General features: G+C 39.2%; 1 protein-coding gene across 4 annotated transcripts in view; it reads right to left on the minus strand.

Moving 5' to 3' along the window:
- The window catches only part of HEPH (hephaestin), a 112,565-nt gene that overhangs the window by 88,450 nt on the left and 1,685 nt on the right, over nt 1–22,430 (minus strand). For 2 of the 4 annotated variants that reach the window (XM_059680185.1, XM_059680184.1), the window contains 7 exons: nt 16,089–16,294; nt 14,057–14,301; nt 11,617–11,829; nt 10,305–10,487; nt 8,608–8,862; nt 5,532–5,700; nt 4,199–4,335 (listed from right to left, as the gene is read on the minus strand). In XM_059680185.1, coding sequence (XP_059536168.1) covers nt 4,199–4,335; nt 5,532–5,700; nt 8,608–8,862; nt 10,305–10,487; nt 11,617–11,829; nt 14,057–14,301; nt 16,089–16,264 — 1,378 coding nt within the window. In that variant the 5' untranslated portion in view covers nt 16,265–16,294. Of the gene's footprint in view, nt 1–4,198; nt 4,336–5,531; nt 5,701–8,607; nt 8,863–10,304; nt 10,488–11,616; nt 11,830–14,056; nt 14,302–16,088; nt 16,295–22,430 lie in introns of those variants that run through there. The other 2 variants (XM_059680187.1, XM_059680186.1) reach the window with 2 other exon arrangements.

The following is a 22,430-nucleotide window of genomic DNA, read 5'->3' on the forward strand; positions in this document are numbered from 1 at the left end:
AAAAGAAGGAATAAAATTGTCATTATTCACAGATGACATGATACTGTACATAGAAAATCCTAAAGACTCCATCAAAAATTATTAGACTTAATAAAGGAATTCGGCAATGTAGCAGGATACAAAATTAATGCAAAGAAACCTATGGCATTTTTATACACCAATAATGAACTTACAGAAAGAGCTTTTTAAAAAAAAATCCCATTTACCCTCGCACCAAAAAAATTAAGATACCTAGGGAAAAAATTAACTTAGGAGGTAAAATACCTATACTTAGAAAACTACAGGATGTTGAAAAAAAGAGATAAAGGAAGACATAAACAGATGGAAGAACATACCATGTTCTTGGATTGGTAGAATCAACATCATTAAAATGTCCATGCTACCCAAAGCAATCTATAGATTCAATGCAATCACCATTAAAATACCAATGGCATATTTCATAGACCTAGAACAAACTCTCCAAAAATTCATCTGGAATATAAAAAGACCCAGAATAGCTGCAGCAATCCTGAGAAAGAAGAACAAAGTAAGAGGGATCTGAATAACAGATATCAAGCTGTATTACAAAGCCACTGTTCTCAAAACTGCCTGGTTCTGGCCCAAAAACAGACATATAGACCAATGAAATAGAAGAGAGAACCCAGAAATCAACCCAAACCACTATGCTCAATTAATATTTGACAAAGGAAGCAAGATCATACAATGGAGTCAAGACAGTCTCTTCAATAAATGGTTTTGGGAAAATTGGACAGACACATGCAAAAAATAATGAAACTAGACCACCAACTGACACCATACACAAAAATAAACTAAAAATGCATAAAGGACTTAAATGTAAGATGGGAAACCATAAATATCTTAGAAGAAGCCATAGGCAACAAAATAGCAGACATTTGTTGAAGCAATATCTTTACTGATACAGCTCCTAGGGAAATGGAAACTAAACAGAAAATAAACAAATGGGACTACATCAAAATAAAAAAGCTTTTGCACAGCAAAAGAAACCATCAACAAAATAACAATAAAGCCCACTTCATGGGAGAACATATTTGCCAATGTTTTATCCGGTAAGGGTTTCATCTCCAGCATTTACAGAGAACTTATACAACTTAACAAAAGAAAGATAAACAATCCAATAAAAAAAAATGGGCAAAGGACCTAAATAGATACTTTTCGAAAGAGGACATACAGAAGGCCAAGAGACATATGAAAATATGATCAAAGTCACTAATCATCTGAGAGATGCAAATCAAAACGACAATGAGGTCACACCTGTCAGAATAGCTATCATCAACAAATCAACAAATGACAAGTGCTGGTGAGGATGCGCACAAAAGGGAACCCTCGTGCACTGCTGGTGGGAATGCATACTGGTGAAGCCACTGTGGAAAACAGTATAGCATTTCCTCAAAAAATAAAAATGGAACTACCATTTGACCCAGTAATCCCACTTCTAGGAATATATCACAAGAAAACAGAAACACCAATCAGAAAGGATATATGTACCCCTATGTTCATAGCAGCATAATTTACAATAGCTAAGATTTGGAAACAGCCTAAGTACCCATCAGCAGATGAGTGGATGAAAAAATGGTGGTACATCTACACAATGGAGTACTATGCTGCTGTAAAAAAGAAGGAATCCTTACCATGAATGGAACTGGAAAACATTATGCTAAGCGAAATAAGCCAGTCACCGTAAGATAAATATCACATGATCTCACTCATTTGTGGAATATAATGAACAACATAAACTGATGAACAAAAATAGAGCCAGAGTCATAGAATTGAACAGACTGTCCAACCTATGAGAGAAGGGGTGAGGGGGTAAGAGATCAACCAATGGACTTTTTATGCATGCATATGAGCATAACCAATGGATACAGACAGTGGAGGGTGAGGACATGTTCTGGGGGAGGGGAGAGTGGGGGCAGTCAGGGAGAGGTCAGTGGGGGAAAAAGGAGACTTATGTAATACTTTAAAAAATAAAGAATTTAAATTAAACAAAAGAAAACATAAGAAAAAACCTTCATGACATTAGCTTTGACAATGATTTTTTTGGATACAAAAGTCCAGGTAACAAAAACCCTCATGCATATTGAAATTTATAAAAATTTAAAAACTGTATACTAAAAAGACACTATCAACAGAGTGAAAAGGCAACTTATAGAATGAGAAAAATATTTGCATATTACATATCTGATAAGCAATTACTATCTAAAATGTTAGATAACTCCTAAAATTCAAAAGCAAAATAAATAAATCCTATATAATAAAAGCATAATATGCTAAGTGCCTGACCATTCGTTTGACCGTTCCACCAGTCACTATGACACACACTGACCACCAGGGGGCAGATGCTCCGACTGATAGGTTAGCTTGCTGATGGGGTCCAGCTGATCAGTAGTGGGTGAGACAGTTGGACACGCCCTGGAGACCTCCCGTGATCCCTCCCCAGCTGGCCAACCTCCCGCAATCCCTCCCTGTTGGCCAGCCTGGATTGGGACTGGGCTAGATGGACTCTTCCACGTCCCTCCCTGACTCCAATCGGCCCCAATCAGGACTGGGTGAGACAGGATGGACATGCCTTGAGCCCTTCCATAATCCCTCCCTGACCAGCCAACCTTCCTCAGTCCCTCCCCAGCTGGCCAGCCCCCATCGGTCCCAATCAGGACTAGGCAAGATGGCCCCGATCAATCCCAATCACCAGCCACGCCGAGGGACCCCACTGGTGCATGAATTCGTGCACTGGGCCTCTAGTAAACAAACAAACAAACAGCCTAATTAAAGATGGGAAGAAGACTTGAGAAAATATTTAACCAAAAAATATATACAAATAGTCGATAGGCACATGGAAAGATTCTAAACTTTACTGATCATTAGGGAAATGCAAATCAAAACAACAGTGAGATACCTCCTCACACCCACTCGTATGGCTACTATATATAAAAAATACACAGAAAAGAAGTGTTGGCAAAGATGTGGAGAAATTAGAACCCATGTGCACTGTTGGTAATTTAGAATGATACAGCTACTGTGAAAAACATCATGGTGGTCCCTCAAAAATTTAAAAATAGAATTAACATATGATTCAGCAATTCCATTCTGTGTATACACAAAATAATTGAAATCATGCCTCAAAGTCATATTTGCACACCAGGTAGAGGGGAAGATGGATAGTTATTGTTTGATGGGTATTGCATTTCAGTTTTACAAGATAAAAAGAATTGATATAGATGTAATGATGGTTGCATAACATTATGAATGCATTTAATACCACTGAACTGTACACTTAAAATGGTTACTATGGTAAAATTTATTTTGTGCATATTTTCCCACAATAAAAAAAAATGAAGAAAAAGAAGACTGGAGACCCATACTGAACACAGCTAATGAGAACTTAATATTCACTGTCCATCCTCTTTTCCAATGTAAGTTTTTTTTCCATATATCTCCCTATTTATTTGATGTAAACTCTACTGTGCTTGCTCAGATATCCCAGTATTAACTGGCACACATCTAACCCCAGAATACTGTTCATTACTTTAATTTTCATAGTTTTCTCTCATCTAATCTATTTTATTTTCTGGCTTCATTAAGTGACTAAAGCACCCAACATTGTTCCGCTGTTTCAATGCTGTACTTTAGGCCTTCTGGATACTTCCCCCAAGTCAGCTTCTAACCTTTGTTTTGCATCCCTCACTATAGCAAGCATATCTGCATGTCATGTCAAGCTGTCCTTGTCCAAATATTGCCAGGAACTTGGGCAGTCTTACTCCTTTATATAGAGCCCTTCAGAAATGCACCTAGGGAAATATTTTAAAGTGTGATCTTAACAACGGTACTACCAGAAGATATTCACTGAAAAAAAAAGGTCTATAGTAAAGTATAAGAAATGCCACATACTCTATTCCCATCTTTGAGATTCATGATAAAAAAAAAATGAATCCAAAGTTCCGAGAAGCCCTACAGCAAGGAACATAGTTTGACTATTTTTATGTGACTGTGCTTAACTTAGTATTTTGCAAACAAATTCAGACCCATACCCTCTTGCACAAAACACTCATCTGTTGGTACTCACTTTGAGAGATGCTGTTCTAGAGATGTCTCTCAGTTCCCCCCACGCTCCAGTTTCTGAGTCCTCCCCAGTCTCATGGATCTAGTCAATTACCAATTTCATAAGTTAAGGATTCCTCACCCAGGATTCCAAGATGCTCATCTTCCTCCAGCTGTACCTTTTTCTGGAATGTTTCATCTTGGAAGGCTTCATATCGGACTTTCCAATAAGTTCCCCCAATTCGGCTGGAGCCCTTCTGGAAGAATATATCTGAGCCACTGGCATATAAGAAGACAAATATCACATGATTTAATAATGTATCAAATAGACTCCTATATCACCCTAGGTCTCATCAAGTTATGGATCTTTATAATTAGGAAAGACCTCTGAGATCATCCAGGTTAGCTTCTACCCAGTGGAGATGAAACCACTAACAAATAATATGCAGCTTCTGCTTCAGCCTTTCCAAGGTCAGGGAACTCATTTTCAGAGGAAGCAATCCTTCTTACTGTTGGATAGCTTTAATGATTACAGTTATTTTTATAATAGTTTGAAATCTTCTTGCTTGTAAATTCCAGACACTAGCACTAGTCCTGCCTTCATGAATTCCATAGACTTACATCTATCCTTAATTATCTTTAGGTATTCAAGATTGTTTCTCTCCTTAATAAAGAATATCTTTAATTCCAAAGTGAAAAACCACTAACTTAGCAAGCCCAGTTAGAGATTCTAGAAGTCATGCTGAGACCCAAGTGCCCACTTTCCTATGTATTCTGCACATTCATTACATTAGTTTTTCTGCTAGGAAAAAAAAATGTTTATTTTTGCTGGAAAATAAAACATTTTTCCAGTAAAAAACTAGGTGCCTTAGGACATTCCCCCAAACTCTCCAAGTCATCTACCAAGTGGCTCTTCTGTGAAAGACCTGGTATCACTGATAGGCCAGTGAGTATGCATAACTTAGGGCCTAACAACTGAATAGAGAACTAACCTGCTCTATCTTGCCCAATCTGAGTCATGGATGAAACAAGAGAATTTGAATAAATTCCTCCAAACGTATGGTTATGGATGGCCATAAGGCAGGTTGCTTCCCCTTCTTCCTACATTCCTCAGTGCTTTTTACACTCCTGTTTATATGCCTCCTTCAGACTATTAAAAAGAAAAGAAGGTGCAAGGAGGTAAATAATGGAAAAAATAAAGAAGAGCTGGAGAAATGACATTTCAACTGATCTGGTCCCATTGGGCCTCCTTTTCTGAATGTGGCTTGGTATTAGAGCAGGAACAATCGCAAACACTGCTAGTTCCCCAAGAGCAAGCTGTCCAGGGGTCAAAAGAATTTGGTTAACAGTTGTGTGATACTAACTCCAGTCAGACAATGATTGTGACCCCCAAGTGAAAGAGAGATTTCTGACAGTGAGTAGTAGTGTTTGGGGATAAAACCAGGAGTAGAAAGAAGAAACCCACTACCTCTTACCTGCCTGGCTCCCTCAAATTCTTCCCAGTACTCCCATCATAACCCGTTGGGCCATAGTCCCATTGAATCTCATGAGCCTGAATGAAGTACTGCCGGACATTTCCTGTTAGTAGGTTCACAGGAGGGGCCATGGAGCAAGACTTGACATTGTAGAGTGCTTGCATGCCATCTGGAAGAAGAGGAAGAACATCATGCCTGGCCCCATTTCAACTAACAGGCCTTCTACCCAGACAATCCACCGTCCTCCTTCTCCTAAGGTGTTCCCTCCCACCTTCCAATAGGCTCTTTACCCCTAACTCCATGTGAGCCATTTTTCTCTCACTTCTTAAGAGCCTGACTGGAAGAAAGTGAGCCCAAATAGGAATTCAAGTATCTCCACCTGCTCACCACCACTACTGAATTTACCAGATGTTCACTCCTTTGCAAAAGGTTTACATTGTACAAATATCACAGAACTTGAAGTCCAAATACCTGAGAACAAGTCCAAGCCTAATTACTCTCTGTAGTACTTAGGCAAGTCAATTCCTAGATCTAAAATTAAACCCTGTTTTGTAAATGGGGAGAATAGGAAATCTGCCACACTGAGCTGGGGGGAGCATTAAAAAAAGGAGTAAGTAATTCGTAAAGAGGGGTTTTCCCGAAACACTGGAACATCTACACATCGAGATGAAGCTTCAGATTTAGGACTGTCATGAAAATGTAGTGTCTCCAAAATGTGAAAAATGTTACATTGAGGTATAGTGGTAATTGATTATATTGCCTTATATTTGCTTGGCATCTTATAGAGGTTATTCAGATCATTATTTCATTTGAGTCTCATAACATCCCAAGGAGATCTGAAATTATAAATTAGAAATCTGAGATATAAAAGAGGATGAGGAAAATATATTCATTTTTATTAGACAATTACATAGGCCAGGACCTGTGCCAGGTGCTTTACATATGTTATTTCCTTCAATCCTCATAACCACCCTGTGAAACAGACTTTTTAAAATATGTTCTTTTAAATTGATTTCAGAGGGAGGATGGGAGAGAGAGAGAGAGAGAGAGAGAGAGAGAGAGAGAGAGAGAGAGAGAAAGAGAGAAAGAGAGAGAAACATCAATGATGAGAGAGCATTATTGATTGGCTGCCTCCTGCATGCCTCCTGTTGGGGATGGAACCTGCAACTCAGGCATGTGTCCTGACCGGGAATTGAACCATGACCTCCAGGTTCATGGGTTGACAGTCAACCACTGAGCCACACTGGCCAGGTTAAACAGCTTTTAATATCCCCTTTTGCACTTGAAAAAAATCTAAGGATCAGACAAGTTAAGTAACTTGCCAAGATAATACAGCTAGTCAGTGATAGAGTTGAGACTTAAGCTCTTATCTTTAAACTGCAAACTTAAGTGCTCATTTTCTTTTTTTATATCCACTAGCTTGGTCTCAACATTCTCCTAGTCCAGTGATGGCGAACCTTTTGAGCTCGGCATGTCAGCATTTTGAAAAACCCTAACTTAACTCTGGTGCCGTGTCACGTATAGAAATTTTTATATTTGCAGCCATAGTAAAACAAATACTTATATTTTTGATATTTATTTTATATATTTAAATGCGATTTAACAAAGAAAAATCAACCAAAAAAATGAGTTCGAGTGTCACCTCTGACACGCATGTCATATGTTCGCCATCACTGACCTAGTCTTTCAGATTCAAAATTACATTATCTCTCTAATATCCCATTACAACTTCATAAGGTAGAAATCATTACTGCAATAATCAGATAAGGGAACAGAGGCTCAGAGAAGTGACATTACTTACCAAAGCTAACTAAGCAACTGGTGGAAAAGGGTTTGAATCCAGGCATGTCTGGATCTAAGGCCCTTGCTTGTTCTATTGTGCTGCATTCCTAACCTCCATCTGGATTCATACTCATTTACTCAGGCACTTTTGGAACCAAGGCCAAACCCTGGATAATAGAGCATGGGTAACTGGCTCCTATTAGGAAAAAACCACCACCCCAGACTCATTACCTTACCAGTCTATAACTCCTTGCTTACTCAAATCCATTTTCACATACTCACATATCACTTACCTGACATCCATCTAATTTACCATATGTCAAATAATTCTAGAAAGTGAGAGCTGAAGAGGCATTTAGAGACTATTTAGACCAAATCTTCCATTTTATAAATGTGGCAAATGAGGCCTAGAAATGGAAATGAACTTTCCCAAAGTTATTACAGTGAGTTTTTCATAGAGCTGAGACAACCACTAAAATCATCTAATCACTTAATTACTTCTCTTTCCATTGCCTCATGTGTTCCTCCTCTCTGATGGTCCACAATGCACTGTGCCATTATTCAACCATTCTCCCTCTGAAAACCAAACCTTCTACCCCTATTTCTGTTGGGTCCTAATTAGGGTGTCATCACTTGCCCACAATACTCCATGGTTTCCTGCAGAAACCTTATACTTTTAACACTAATCTCTCCTTTATTCCCTGTTCAATCATCTGCAAGACCTCCAGTTCTTAATTCCTTAGGACTTTGAGGGGGGGGGGGCGGGAAATGACAGCATAAAAGATCACTTAATCTCCTAACAGATGAAGAAGATGAAACGCAGAGAGATGTGCCTGAGGTCACCCTGCAAGTTAATGTCTGAGCCAGGAAAGAACATGGGTCCCAGAATTCTAGTCTAGTGTTTCATCCTCTATTCCTGGCTGTCTCACCTTAAAAACCTCTCTTATGGCTCCAGACCAGAAGCCAAGCCCCACCCCATTTTTTAATAGACATTTCTTTTTTTTCTTTTAAATATTTTATTGACTTTTTACAGAGAAGAAAGGAGAGGGATAGAGAGTTAGAAACATTGATGAGAGAGAAACATTAATCAGCTGCCTCCTGCACACTCCTTATTGGGTATGTGCCCGCAACCAAGGTACATGCCCTTGACCAGTATTGAAGCTGGGATCCTTGTGTCTGCAGGCTGACACTCTATCCACTGAGCCAAACTGGTTAGGGTCAGAAGCCCAGGCTCTTGATGACCATATTGCCCCCTTCATCCCATACCTTAAGGGTCAGAGATGATGGATCTCACCTTGCAAGTGACTATTTACTTGACAGCTAATTAACCAGATGCCAAGTTTCTGAGGCACCATCTCAGCAGTCACAAAGGTGGCTGGAAAGATATGAGCCACATCAGTGCGGTGGCCCCGGATGGTTAACATCTGTCCATGGAAGTAAGCTGTATGGACATCTACTTCATTGCCCATGCCAAACAAGTGCCAGGCCACACGCTTCTGCGCACACATGTTCAGCTCTGGTAAGTTCCCAAATACAAAGCCATTGATTGCTGAAAAAGAAAATCAGAAGAAAAATATCAGAGTTAGGAAAGAATGGCCCAATGGGAAAAGCCTTACCATCTGACAATAATATGAAGTAACATTTAGATGAGGTTTTATTTTTTAATTACATTTACTGGGGTGACATTGGCTTCATATAGGTTTCAAGTGCACATTTCTAGGATACATGATCTGCATATTGCATTGTGTTCCCACTAGCCAGAGTCAAATCATCTTCTGTCACCATATATTTGGTCCCTTTTACCCTTTACTACTCCTCAACTCTCTTCCCTCTGGTAACTACCATAGTGTTGTCTGTCTGGGCATCTTAGTTTCAATTTTATATCCCACATAATGAATTAAATCATATGGTTCTTAGCTTTTTGTGATTGAATTATTTTGCTTAGTGTAATATCCTCAAGGTCCATCCATGTTGTTGCAAATGGCAGTATTTCATCTTTTCTTATGGCTGAGTAGTATCCCATAGTATATATGGTACATATAGATGAGGTTTTAAAGAGCACACTGTGCTGACAAAATGCATTATATCATTTAAATCTTACAAACAATCCTAGGAAATAGGCAAGTATCAATGGTCTCATAAAAAAATGAGAAAAACCAAGGCTCAGAGAGGTAAAGTTGCTCTCTCTCAAGGCAAGTGGTAGAGCCAAGGTTCCAATGCAACAACTCAAGGAAGCTTTTTAAGGAATGTGATTTATTTTGTAAGCTATTCTTTCCTCCCAGGCCAATTTTCTTCTAAAATTTCCGTAGGACAATTGTTAATTTAGCTAACTAATTACCATGGTTATTATAAGCAATTGGTATAAAACCAAGAGAAAGTTGAGCTGTCTAAGCCATCCTTTACATCTTTCATCTTAGTTTTCACTTCCCCTTGGGACAGTCTGGCTTTGGTAAGTAAGCCAAAAGTAAGTAAGCTACTCCCTAATTAACCAAAAGCAAAAGTAACTTTTTTCTCTTCCTAAGAATCACTTCTCTGCCCATACCTCAGGGCTTTTGGGCCTTTAGTTAATTTTATAGTTAATTAAGATGTTGGATTCCCCATAGGCAACCATTTTTCTTCACAAAGTGGTTAATTCTTACAGCTTGCATCCTTTTTAGAACAAAGAAATGTTAAGTAATTATATCAGTAAATAACCCTCATCAAAGTGACTGAACATATAGCATATGAGTTTGGAATCGACACCATGGGCTATTCCACATTGAGGAGGCAAGTACTTAATGGCAAGAGCACATTATTCAGTCAAACAGACTAGGGTTGGAATTTTAGCTGTGCCATTTATCTGTTGTGTAATCCTCAGTTTTCTCATAGGTAAGAACAAGGTAAAGCTACCTACTGCTCCTGGTCCTTCTAATGCTTACAAATGACCAGGTATTTGAAATGACCTTTCATCACAGTCTACTGACACAGTGTGGCCACTGCTTCCCAGCTCACCATGCATCCTATTACTTTCTTGAAAGGCCTCATCTTCTTTGTCCACTGAGACAGGGTCTGAGCAGTAAGTGGCAACGTTCTCATTGATATGCCAGCTAAGATTCTCATCTACCACACTGAAGAGCAGGAAGAAAGAATTATCCACATCTTGCCGCCGAGGAGGGGAGTTCCCATCCAGGGTTCCTAGTACAAATAAGAAAGTTGTCATTGAGAACCTCCTATCCTTAGCAACAGTAAACTGCAAGGAATACTCATAAGAAAGAAATAGGAAGAGAGGCAGTCTTAAGAGTCTGTCAGTAACAGAAAATCAGATGGAGACTTCTTCAACCAGGGCCTTAAAATGACCACACTTCTTGCAACACCTAGGTCTTCAGGCCTGACTATACCTTAAACATACCCTGTTTCCAACCACTTTCACAATCCTTCCCAAATCTTGATAGCTACACTTCCAATCCTATCCAAACTTAAACTCTTACCATATATCTTATGTTTATACTAGAGGCCTGGTGCAAGAAAATTCATGCACTGGAGGGGATTCCCTCAGCCTGGCTTGCCCAGGATTCCTTCATCTCTCACAGTCCAGGTGACCCAGCTATCAGGGGAAGGTAATGCCCCATCACATATCTGCTGCTGCCACTGCTGTCAGTGCAAGCTTCAGCTGGCCCTGGTTACCTGAGCCTTGGGCAGCCCTGGATGGCTGGGAAGCCACGATCAAGGCTTGCCTGCACCTCGGGCTGGCCCTGGGAGGCTAGGAGGCTGAGGGGACTGGTGTTCTCCAGAGGCAGGCACACAGAGTGCCTGCTGCCCCAGCGGGGCTGAGGGGACTGGACGCTGCCATCTTGTGGCTGTGGGTGCCGCCATCTTTGAGGGTGTGGCAGCCAATTAGTGTATTCCCTCCTTATTGGCTGTGGGTGTCACCATATTTGAGGGTGTGGCGGTCAATTAACATATCCCCTCCTTATTGGCTGTGGTCACTGCCATCTTTGCGACAGTGTGAGGGTCAATTAGCACATTCCCTCTTTATTAGCTAGGATGACCTGACTCCCATAATTACTAATTCAAGTTTTTTAAGTGATTAGAAAAAAAATTTTTTTAAGTAGAAAAGGGTTTTTTTTTGTTAGGAAAACTAAGGTAATAAAATAGAAAAAAAATAGTGAAAAGGCAGTTTTCCATTGTTTATTCCTGCTGATAAACATTGGTTCTGAGTTATCACTCTTCAGGCTGCTGCTTAATATATAGGTAGTTCAACAATATCACTGTTTTCTATAGATATCCCAAATTGAATCTCATAGCTCACTCTTGGGGCCTGTACCTCTTTTACAAGTGATAAGGGGTCCAATGAGGCCAGTTGCAATATCTCGTGGAGCATCTACATGAGAATGGTAGATCCAGGTGAGGCATGCTGGGTCAGCATCAGTGGGTGCATGGCTTTCTGGAATGGTCCAGTTGTAGATATGGCTGCCTCCCGGGGGAACAGAGTCATCAGCTTTCAGCTGACCAGAGGAGCCATCTGGGTATAGGGAGCCTAGAAAATGAAATTGCACATCTCAGTCCCAGGGTGAGTGAGACAGAGCCTAGAAGATTTAGAAGTGAAGAGAAGGCTGACATATGAGACATCTAGGTCCAGTCTTGTGGAAAAGGTAAAGTTCTAAGGTCCAGCACAGTGTTCCTCAAAACCTGAGGAGGGCACAGATTCAGGTGATATCTAGCCAAAGAACCCCAAGTCTCACATCAACAAAGGGTGGAGATGTGGCAGTCTCTGGGGAAAGAGCTACGGCTACAAAAACTGCTCCACAGCCTGGTCTAGTAGTACCTTAGTGCAAAGCCAGGGGCATGGAGGCATGGGAGGAGACAGAATTCCTTCCCTTCAAGCACTCACTTTAGAAAACAATCACAGAATTTCATTTTAAAGGCAACTTAATGATCAGTTGGCCCACTTCCCCATTTTATGGAAGAGAAAACTGAGGAAAAGTAACTGGCCAATGGTCATACAGAGAGAATTAGTGGTTAAGTCAGGAGCTTCTGACTTCTCTCTCTATTCTCCTCAGTTACTTTTGTTTCTGTATTATAGGCCACTGGGCCTGGGATAGTGAGAGATACAAATAAGTAAACTGAACTCTTTTTTTTTGCTGTTAATCCTCACCCAACGATATTTTCCCATTGATTTTTAGAGAGAGGGTAGAAGGGAGGGAGGAAGGGAGGGAGGGAGGGAGAGAGAGCGAGAGAGAGAGAGAGAGAGGGAGAGAGAGAGAGAGAGAGAGAGAGAGAGAGAGAGAGAGAGAGAGAGAGTTGAAAGAGACACATTGATTGATTGCCTCCAGCTTGTTCAGGGGATAGAGCCTGCAACTGAGGTATGTGCCCTTGACCAGAAGAGAACCCAGGAGCCTTCAGTCCATTGGCAGATGCTCTATCCACTGATGCAAACCAGCTAGAGCTGAACTAACTCTTAAGGGGGAAAATGGCCTTTTGGAAGACTGTGACCCTAGAATAACGCTCCCTTATATTCAGACCACACTCTTCTCTTTTCAAAGCATAAATATTTTATGGAATGTCATTTAAGTAATTCTTCCTGATAAAAGGCAGATTTTTACATTAAAAAAATTTCTATTACAGTTGACATTCAATGATATGTTAGTTTCAAGTGTACAATATAGTGGTTAGACATTTATATAACTTACATAGTGATTCCCCCTGCGATATTTCCAGTACCCACCTGACGCCATACAGTTATTATAATACTAGAGGCTGGGTGGACAAAAATTTGTCCTCAGCCCGGCCGATGCCCTCCTGCAGTGTGGGACCCCTTGGAGGATGTCCACCCCAGTGGGGACCCTCACCCCATGGAGGTTTGGCCAGCCTGGGTGAGGGGCTGAGGGCCATTTTCAGATTGGCCAATCACCCTGGTGACGTAAGCTCCCAGCCTATCCTTTTTTTCTTTTTATTCTGGGATTTATTTACCTTCTATAATTGAAACTTTGTTGCCTTTAGCAGAGGCCTGCGGAAAGCTTGGCTTCCTCCATCGCCAGGGGCAACCCACTCCAGCTCCGTGGCCACGGCTGGCTGAAAGCAGGTATCTGGGGTTTATTTACCTTCTATAATTGAAACTTTGTTGCTTTCAGTGGAGCTTAGAGCTGGGCCACGGCAGGCGGGGAAGCTTGGCTTCCTCCATCACTGGAGCAAGCAAGCCTCCTGCTCGCTCCAGCTCCGTGGCTGGGTTAATTTGCATATAGTCGCTCTGATTGGCTGGTGGGCATGGCTTAAGGCATAGCAAAAGTACAGTCAATTTGCATGTTTGTCTTTTATTAGTATAAGATTATTGACTATATTTCCTATACTGTACTTTACATCCTTGTGACTATTTTGAAACTTCAAATTTGTACTTCTTAATCCCTTCAATCTTTCCACCCACTTCCCCCAAACACCCTGCCATCTGGCAACCATCAGTTTGTTCTCTGTATCTATCATAGAAAAAAAAAAAACAGAAACAAACTCATTGTTAAAGGGCAGATTGAATCTCCACATTTCTAATGAAGAATCCAAGGCCAAGAGAGGAACAATGACTTGCCCAAAGTCACACATATGAATAGCAGAACTGATGAGTACCCACTTATGTTTACTCTGAGAAGAGTCCCTGCTTCCTCAGATCAATAAGGGAGAAAAGACTGTCCTTGCTTCCAACTCCTCTCTTTCATATAGCAGAGAAGGAAAAGTGATAGTTATGGGCAGGAGAAAGAAAGGGTGGGCTGGTTTACCTTCTGAATCCTTCTCATAGAAAACACCATGGGGGTGGATGGTATAGGGACGAGTGGCAAAATTCTTCAGGTGGATACGGATGACATCTCCCACCTCAGCCTGAAGCACTGGCCCCAGGAAACCCATCCAGGTAGGCTGGGCCATTTCATGCATATATGAGCTGTCACTGTATTCTTTGTAGATGGTCTTCTTGTAGCTGCTCCCTATCCGGTTCTTGTCAGACTTTAGGAAGCTGGAAGCTACTCTGGGAAAAAAAGAGTCACAATTTTGCCACAATTTTCAAACCTCTGGAGGGTTATTTTCCAGAGGAGGCTGACAAAAAAAGTGTCCATCTTTGTCTAAAGCAAAACAAGAGGAAATGGGAAGTACTAATCAAAACATAAAAGCTTTAAGTTAGTTTAATTGTTTGACAATGGGAAGTATTAAATGAAAACAGATCAAATTCCTGATATTTGAACACTTTTATGTTAAAAAAGGCAATTTCACTTGTTTCAATCTAATATCCTATATAATAAAAGGCTAATATGCAAATTGTCCCCTTGACTGGGAGTTCAACTGGGAGTTCAACCAGGGGGTGGGGCTGGTGGCCAACCACCCATGGTCCCTCCCCCAACCCAGCCCCCCCATCCCCCCCCTCCACCTCGATTAGGGGCAGGGCCGGCTGGCCAACTGCCCGCAGCTCCTCCCCCCAGCTGTCCCAACCCGATCAGCCCCAATTGGGGCCAGCTGGCCAGACTCCACCAGTGCACGAATTCATACGCTGGGCCTCTAGTATAGTAATGAGGAAGCAATCAAGGATTGGTTATTTTTAAGTGATCAACACCCTACCTCTGTTGCCTGATTTAGCATTGCCCTGCCATGTATGAGAGGTTTTATAAAGTAGTGGTTAAATGCTTAAACTCTGGAGCTGGGATGGTTCAATTAAATGCCGATATTGCCACTTCCAAATCTGTGGACTTTGACCAAGTTACTTAACTTCTCTGTGTACAATTTCCCCACCTATAAAATGGAAATAATCACAGTACCAATCTTGGACAGGGTTGTTGGTGACTAAAATAATTAATATACATAAAGAGCTTAGGACAGTGCTTGGGAAATAGTAAAAGCTTAATAGATATTAACTACTACTTCAAACTATTGGAGATGGGCAATAACAAGGTTTATCCCTCAAGGATAATTTTCAAACAAAGACTGTGACTTCAAAATTATATTGATAAAAAGATGGTTTGTCATAAAAGACAGCTGTTTTTCATACTCTAATTCTTCCCAGAGAGCTCTGAGGTGTTACAGCTAACTTTGGAAGTCTCTAAGATCAAGAAAGGCTAATCCTGTGCTACCTGTGAGAGACAAAATGGTGAGAAGAATATAATTTTTTGCACCTACATTACCCAGGTTAAAATCCTAGGTCTTCCATTTACTGGCTGTGGGACTTGAGCAACTTACTTGATATCCCTGACCCTCAGCTTTCTTGTCTGAAAGATGAGGATATTCAGATTCACCTCCTAGAGCTTTTGTAAGAATTAGATGACACTAAGTATGTAAATTTCTAGTATGACCCTATGTAAGTGATAGCTATTACTGATCTTTCTTTGATTCTAATACTTACCTTATTTTTTTTATCATTTTTACATATCTGAAATTAGTACAGTTCTATTGAAATACGGGAGATTAGTTCCACATACACATCTTACAAACACTGTGTATATTTCATGTTTCTTTTTTTTTTTTAAAGCTAAACAACTGTTATTAAAACAGCATTGTGGATATCATCTTAACATCAAGGGAATATAGAATTACCATTAGGATCCTAAAATGCTGAGGCACCTCAGTGTGAAAAAGCAGACTCCATATAGAATGCTGGCTCTTGAGTCAACTAGCCTATTCTCAGCAAACATGCCACTAGGTGTATGGTTCAAAGATATCAGGAGCTGCAGCTACCACACCTGGGAAAAGGTCTTCAAGAGGTTACCTTCTGACCTCAAGGGTGCTCCCCCCCACTCCAGCTCTAATTTCACAAGAGATTAAACCTACGTGTCACTGTCCAGAGGCTGGTTCGTGATGACATTTCTTCCTTTGGGAGCATAGTTCCACTCCACGTCCTGGATGCCCAGGTAGTAGACTCGAGTAGCCCCATCAGTCAGTTGGTGCCACAAGGGTTGCATGAACAGCAGAGCCCAGAGGAGATGGCCTGGCTCCATGGCCCACATTACTCTGGGAAACAGGCAAATGAATAGCTGCTGGTATGAAAGAAAGAGAACAAAGGGGCTTTGCATGTGTCTGGAAAACTAAAGAAGCAAGAGTCAGATGGAGTGACTGAGAAAGCAAGAATGAATTCCCCAGAATCTATACCTTATCTGATTACTTTCAGTTCAACGAGTATTCAATGATCTCTACACGTTGGACTTTGGAGGGCAAAGTTAAACAGTCACTTATATGGATAATTATGCATCACTTCCTTCAGAAGAGAAATCTGGATCTAGTTCCTTCAGCTGTGCAGAAGTAAGAATTATTCTGGCACAAGAATCAGGAAACAGGCACCAAAAGCCTGATTGTGCCACTGACTCACTCAGTACCTGAATCAAGTCAGTAATTCTCCCTATGTCTTTGTTTTCATTGCTGCCACCTTCTATCCCCTATGAATTGTATTTTAAAAACAAATAAGAATTCATCAAAACACATTTACTAGAAAATTAATAGACCCAAGATGGAAACAACCAAAATGTCTATGAACACTAGAATGGATGAGTAAATTGTATTTTATTTATACAATGGAATTTTACATAACAATGATATGAACAAACTACAATAACACTTGAAAATGTAGATGCCTCTCATGAGCATAATGTTGCAGAAATAAATCAGACAAAGAATACTTACTCTATTATTTCATTTATATAAAGTACAAAATCCAGCAAAATTAATGTATGGTGCTAGAAACCAACATAGTGTTTGCTCTTGAGGTAGGGATCAGTGACTGGGAAGATGAGGAATGCTTTTAAGTAATGTTCTGTTTCTTGATCTACATACTGGTTACATGAGTGTGTTCAGTTTGTGAAAGTATATAGAGCTATGAACTTAGCATTCATGTGCTTTACTGCATGTGAATGGCAAAAGTAAAAAAATAAAACAAATGAGAATATGTAAGGGAAATATTAACTTATCAAAATGTTCTCTGCTGGTTCTCTGCTATGCACAAACTCATTTCATGTGTCCAATCATGAATGAGTCAGAATTAAGCCTCCAGCCTCTCATTCCAGTACACCAGCCAGGAAGTTAGACTTCTTGGGGCTACAGTCAAACTTAGAAACACAGACAACATAACATAAATACACATATACATATACTTGCATACACATAGGCACATTCAACCGTATCTAAATGCAGAGCTGTACACACTTGCATCCACATATATAAATACACTGTCACACAGAGCCTTTTGCATTTTCAGAATAATAACAATAATAAAAAAAATTTATTGTGCATGCATAGCATGCCAGACACTTTTATAAATATTTTACATAGATTAAATCATTTAATCTTCACAGCCACACTATGAAAAAGATATAATTGTAATCCACATATTGCAGAAGGAAAAACTGCAGAACAGAAGTGTAAAGTAATATGCCCAAGGTCACCTAGTTAACAATCAGTAGAGTTGGATTGTGAGTCCAGGAAGTATGGCTCTACTGTCTATGTTCTTAATCACCATACCATACTACCTTCCACAAAACATACTTGCACAATCACAGAGAACATGTGTATGTCCATAACTATAAAGGTATCGGGGAAAACCCCATATAACCTTAAAAATTCAATCACATGTAGTTGTGATCACTTCTAGAAACAGACACATACTCATATAAACAAAGATATATTTAATCAATATCATTCATAATGATGATAATAATGATGGTAGTTACCATTTATTAAGAGATTACTACATACTAAACACCATGTTCAATGGTTTATATAAATTATTTCACTAAATCCTCATCTTCAGCACATGAAATTGGGAAAATTCATTAAAAATTAAAAATCAAAGATATTCACAGATTTACATATAAATAGGAAATCCTCAGATATTTACCTTGGCTAGGCCTAGATATTGACCTTAATCAATAAACAAAACTATGGAATTTCCTACAAAATTACAGGCCCCTTTACACACAGTAGTGGTGCAAGTGTTAAATCTTCAATCTCCACATGACATTTGGCAGAAAGCCTTGATATAGGGGAGCACCCGTTCTTGGGTTACTATTTTCAAAACCTGGATGTTACACTGACCACTTGTGTAGACTTGGGTAACACTTAACTATTCTGAACCTGTTTTCTGAATAATAATATCATTCTTGAAGTAATACATTAGAAAACATATATGAAAGGGATACAACATATGTTATGTTTAGAACATAACAGACAGTAACTGCTCATGTCTTCTTCCTCCTACATCCTGGCTACTGTCTCCCACATATACTACATTCTACATTTTTGCCCTAAGGGCTAACTTAAATCTTAACTGCCCCAGAAGGTCCTCTCTGGCCTTTTCATACCATTGTTCTCCAAAGGAATACTTATTCTGTATAATACCTAATTTCATTAAGTCATACTTTGTATTATTTTTACCTTTCTGCCACATGAACTATATTTTCAAGATTGAACTATAAACTCCTTGAGGGTGGATGTCATTTCTGAGAAGACATGGTTATGGGGGCCTTGTAGATGTACCATAAACAAGTACTTCTAAAGTGAGATGCAGTGACACAAACATGCATTTTCCCACCAATTGGTTCTGGTTCAAGTTTGCCACTGGTTCACAGAGTCACTTTAGGGATATTATTTTGTCTTGGTGAGTCTCAGTTTCCCTATATATAAAATAATAGACAATATAGTTCTTACCTTTTTGGGATCATGGATGTTTGAGAACATAATGAAATGCAAAAACGTGGAACCACAAAAATATTTTATATAAAGCGTTTTCCAAGAGTCTTTCTAGTTCTCATACTTTGCCAGTACTCTCACTCACTAATGAAACACAGGTTCACATGCACTTACTTATAGTACCACATATGGTCAAACAAATAACCATGCCTTGGAACCTTCAATATGAAGGGATTATCCTTGGTTGAATGTAAGTCTGAATACAACATGGACCTCCTTCAAATTTCTTTCTCAGGGACATGCCAGCAAGGCTGTTGTACCTTAAACTTGCTTACCTAAGTAGAAATCTATCCCAGGTAAGAATTTCACAATTGGAGATACACATGGTAAACTTGAAAATATTCCCAGAAGAGACTTGTACATATCTTCAGCATACAATGAATAAGCAATCAAAGGTGGTGACTAATGACCAAAAGAGCTAGACAATAGAACCTGGAAAAAAGTGCTACCTAGCATTTGCCTACTACATTCCACTTTACAGTATGCTTTTCATATCTTCCATCTTATTTAATTCCAAAATTTTTGAGAGATAAGGATTGTATTCCCCATTTGGCATCCAGGGTATAGGCTTTGGGATCAGACTACTTAAACAAATCTTGACTCCATTTTTCCTAGCTGTGTGACTTGATAAACTGCTTCACTTCTCTAGTCATAGTATTTTAATTTTTGAAATAAAATTAATACTATTAGTTATACCTCAAGTAGTGTGAGGATTAAATGTATTAAGATCTGTAGGTGCATAGAACACAAACATGTGGTCAAGTGTACAAGTAATTGATCAAAACGTATTAGTGGTTATTATTATTACAGATGAGGAAATAGGTTTAGAAATGAAATTTACTAGCATGCCAAAACTTTAACATTTTATGGATAGCCACAACACATACACACTCAAAAGTTCTCATACACATTAATACATACTAAGCATACAGGCACATATATATGGCTGAGATTAGTTTATTTGGAAGAAATATGATATAATGAAAGAAAACAGAACTTTTGAGTCATATTAACTTAATTTGGAGTACTGTTTTCAGTTGTGTTTGAAAGGGAGACTTAATAGGCACCTGATAAATATGAGGAGACACCTGGTAAATATTAGCTTTCTTTCTTTCTAGTCACTGGCTTTTTTATTCCCAAATTGTATTTGTTGTTGCTGTTTTTAAATTCTGATTTTATCATATATTATCAAAACAGAAGAAAGAGAAAAAATATAAAATTATTTTGTAATCATTTATATATCTCATGATAAGATTGAAAGTTTTCAGATCTTAGAAAAATAGATTCTAGTTCTGGATGCATCATTTATCAGTTGTATGGCATTGAGCAAGTCACCTAATTTCCTGAGCCTTAGTTTCCTCATTTTGTTACTAAAAATAATCTCTGCTTTGGTCTCCTCAGTAGTTTATTATGAACATCAAATAAAAAGAAGGATGAGAAAGTCCTATGTAAATTTTTCACTTGGGCAGGGCTACTTTCTCTCAGCTGAGCCCACAAGAGGAAGTCTTAGAGAAAGGCCAGACTGAGAACAAAAAATAAAAAGGAAAGGTAAAAGGACAAATGAAATAGGTAAAATAAGCGAGAATCCTATGACAAAGTAAAAACAGAGAGGGCAGAAGAAAGAGGGAGATGTAGGGAGGAAGGGATGGAGGGGGGAGAGAGAGAGAGAGAGAGAGAGAGAGAGAGAGAGAGAGAGAGAGAGAGAAGGAAGGTCCACTTTACTTGGAATTAGACATAGTATAGTTAATATACATGAGATTAGGAGATTAGCCCTGGGAGAAGGTAAGCTAACAACAATTCAAGCCTCCCCTACCTTTACCTTACCTTCCTGTCATTCAAACATCACCTGGACCTGGTCACCATCATCCATGACAATTTGCATCACTGTTTTCCCTATAATTTGCAAGTTATCCCTTTAATGTGATAATGCTCTTTTCTCTCCTTTCATCTCCCTTTCTGAGTTGGGTTAGACTGAGATGGACAGGCTCATACTAAACAAAGAATCACTCAACTGAACACTGGAATGCTGAGCTATCTTTTGGGTCCTATCTCTAATCTCAACATAATAAAACCCTCCATCCATTTTGGTCCTCTGCTTTCTTAGTGCTTTTTGGCTCTTTCTTCACCTTGTGACTCAAAATACGTTCCAAGTGGGGAGTTTCTCACCTTTGCTGGTTATAGGCCTTTCTTTACTAGGAGGGAAATTAGAATGTTAAAAGTCCCACATGGTTCCAGATAATACAAGTAAAATTTATGTTATTCTTTAATCAGTATCACTACATCCTAGCATGTAAGAAGTGATGAAATTGACACCTAGAAAGGAAGGGACTCACCTGAAATCCTGGAAGCTAGTACTGGAACCTAACACTTCTGACCCTCCAGCCTAGGAATCATGTTCAGCATATTATGACCATATCATTCCTGGGACAATATGACTTCACTACATATTTTCCACTTGTATTAATGAGGCTGTTTTATTTCCATAGACTTCAGTTGTGGTATCATAGAAAGCATACTAATTTGAAATCAGAAGACCTGAGTTCAAATTCTATCTCTTGCCTGTAATAGCTATGTGATCTCTGAAAAAGTCACTTTCATCTATTTGAGTCTCACTTTTTTTAAAATAAAAAAAATGGGATGATATTTATCTCATAATATTTTTGAGGCTCAAAAACTAGATATTTGAAACCCAAGCAAGGGGTTGAATGCAATAGATGTTCAGTAAAAAATTGAAAGCATCATAGATTCATATGTCCTTAAAGACCTTTAGAAACTATATTTTTTCAACCCCTTAATGTGACATACAGAAAATTGTGGCCAGGGTGGTAAAGGGGTTTACTCAAAGTCAAGCAGCCAGTTACTGACAAAGCCAGAATTTGAACCTATGTTTTCAAAAATATTTCTGCTAATTAGACCCTAAGTGTGCGAAACAATTTAGATTTTAAGCTAACAGCTTAGTTCACCTATCATTTATTTGCTTACTCTATATGAATTTGGATCTAAAACTATGAAACCAAATGGATGTTTTTAAGTGTTTGAACCTCTTATTTATATAGTCCTCAGATACATCACTTCAACAAACCCCTCAACCTGTAAATTGGGAGATCAGCGCATTATTTCAACAGAAAAATTAACTATTTTCTATAACTCCAGTATTGTCTCTGAGACAGTCAAGCCAGTGTGGTCCTGTATGTACATTTTTGGAGGGAGGAACAAAAGAAGCTTATAGTTCACTTTAACTTCCATGCACACTCAGCCAGGCTTTCTCTAACTTTTCAGCCACTGAATTTCTCTCCCGGTGGCCCAGGACTCCCCTAAACTCAGATGAATAAATGTTTTGACAAAGAAAGGAAGGTGAGATAGGGCTTGAAGAGAGGAAAGAAAGCTTACCTTTGTTAGAGAAAACCCTTTTATATTCATGTCAGCAGCCTAGTG

This window comes from Myotis daubentonii, chromosome X (genome assembly GCF_963259705.1).
Source record: "Myotis daubentonii chromosome X, mMyoDau2.1, whole genome shotgun sequence".
NCBI lineage: Eukaryota > Metazoa > Chordata > Mammalia > Chiroptera > Vespertilionidae > Myotis > Myotis daubentonii.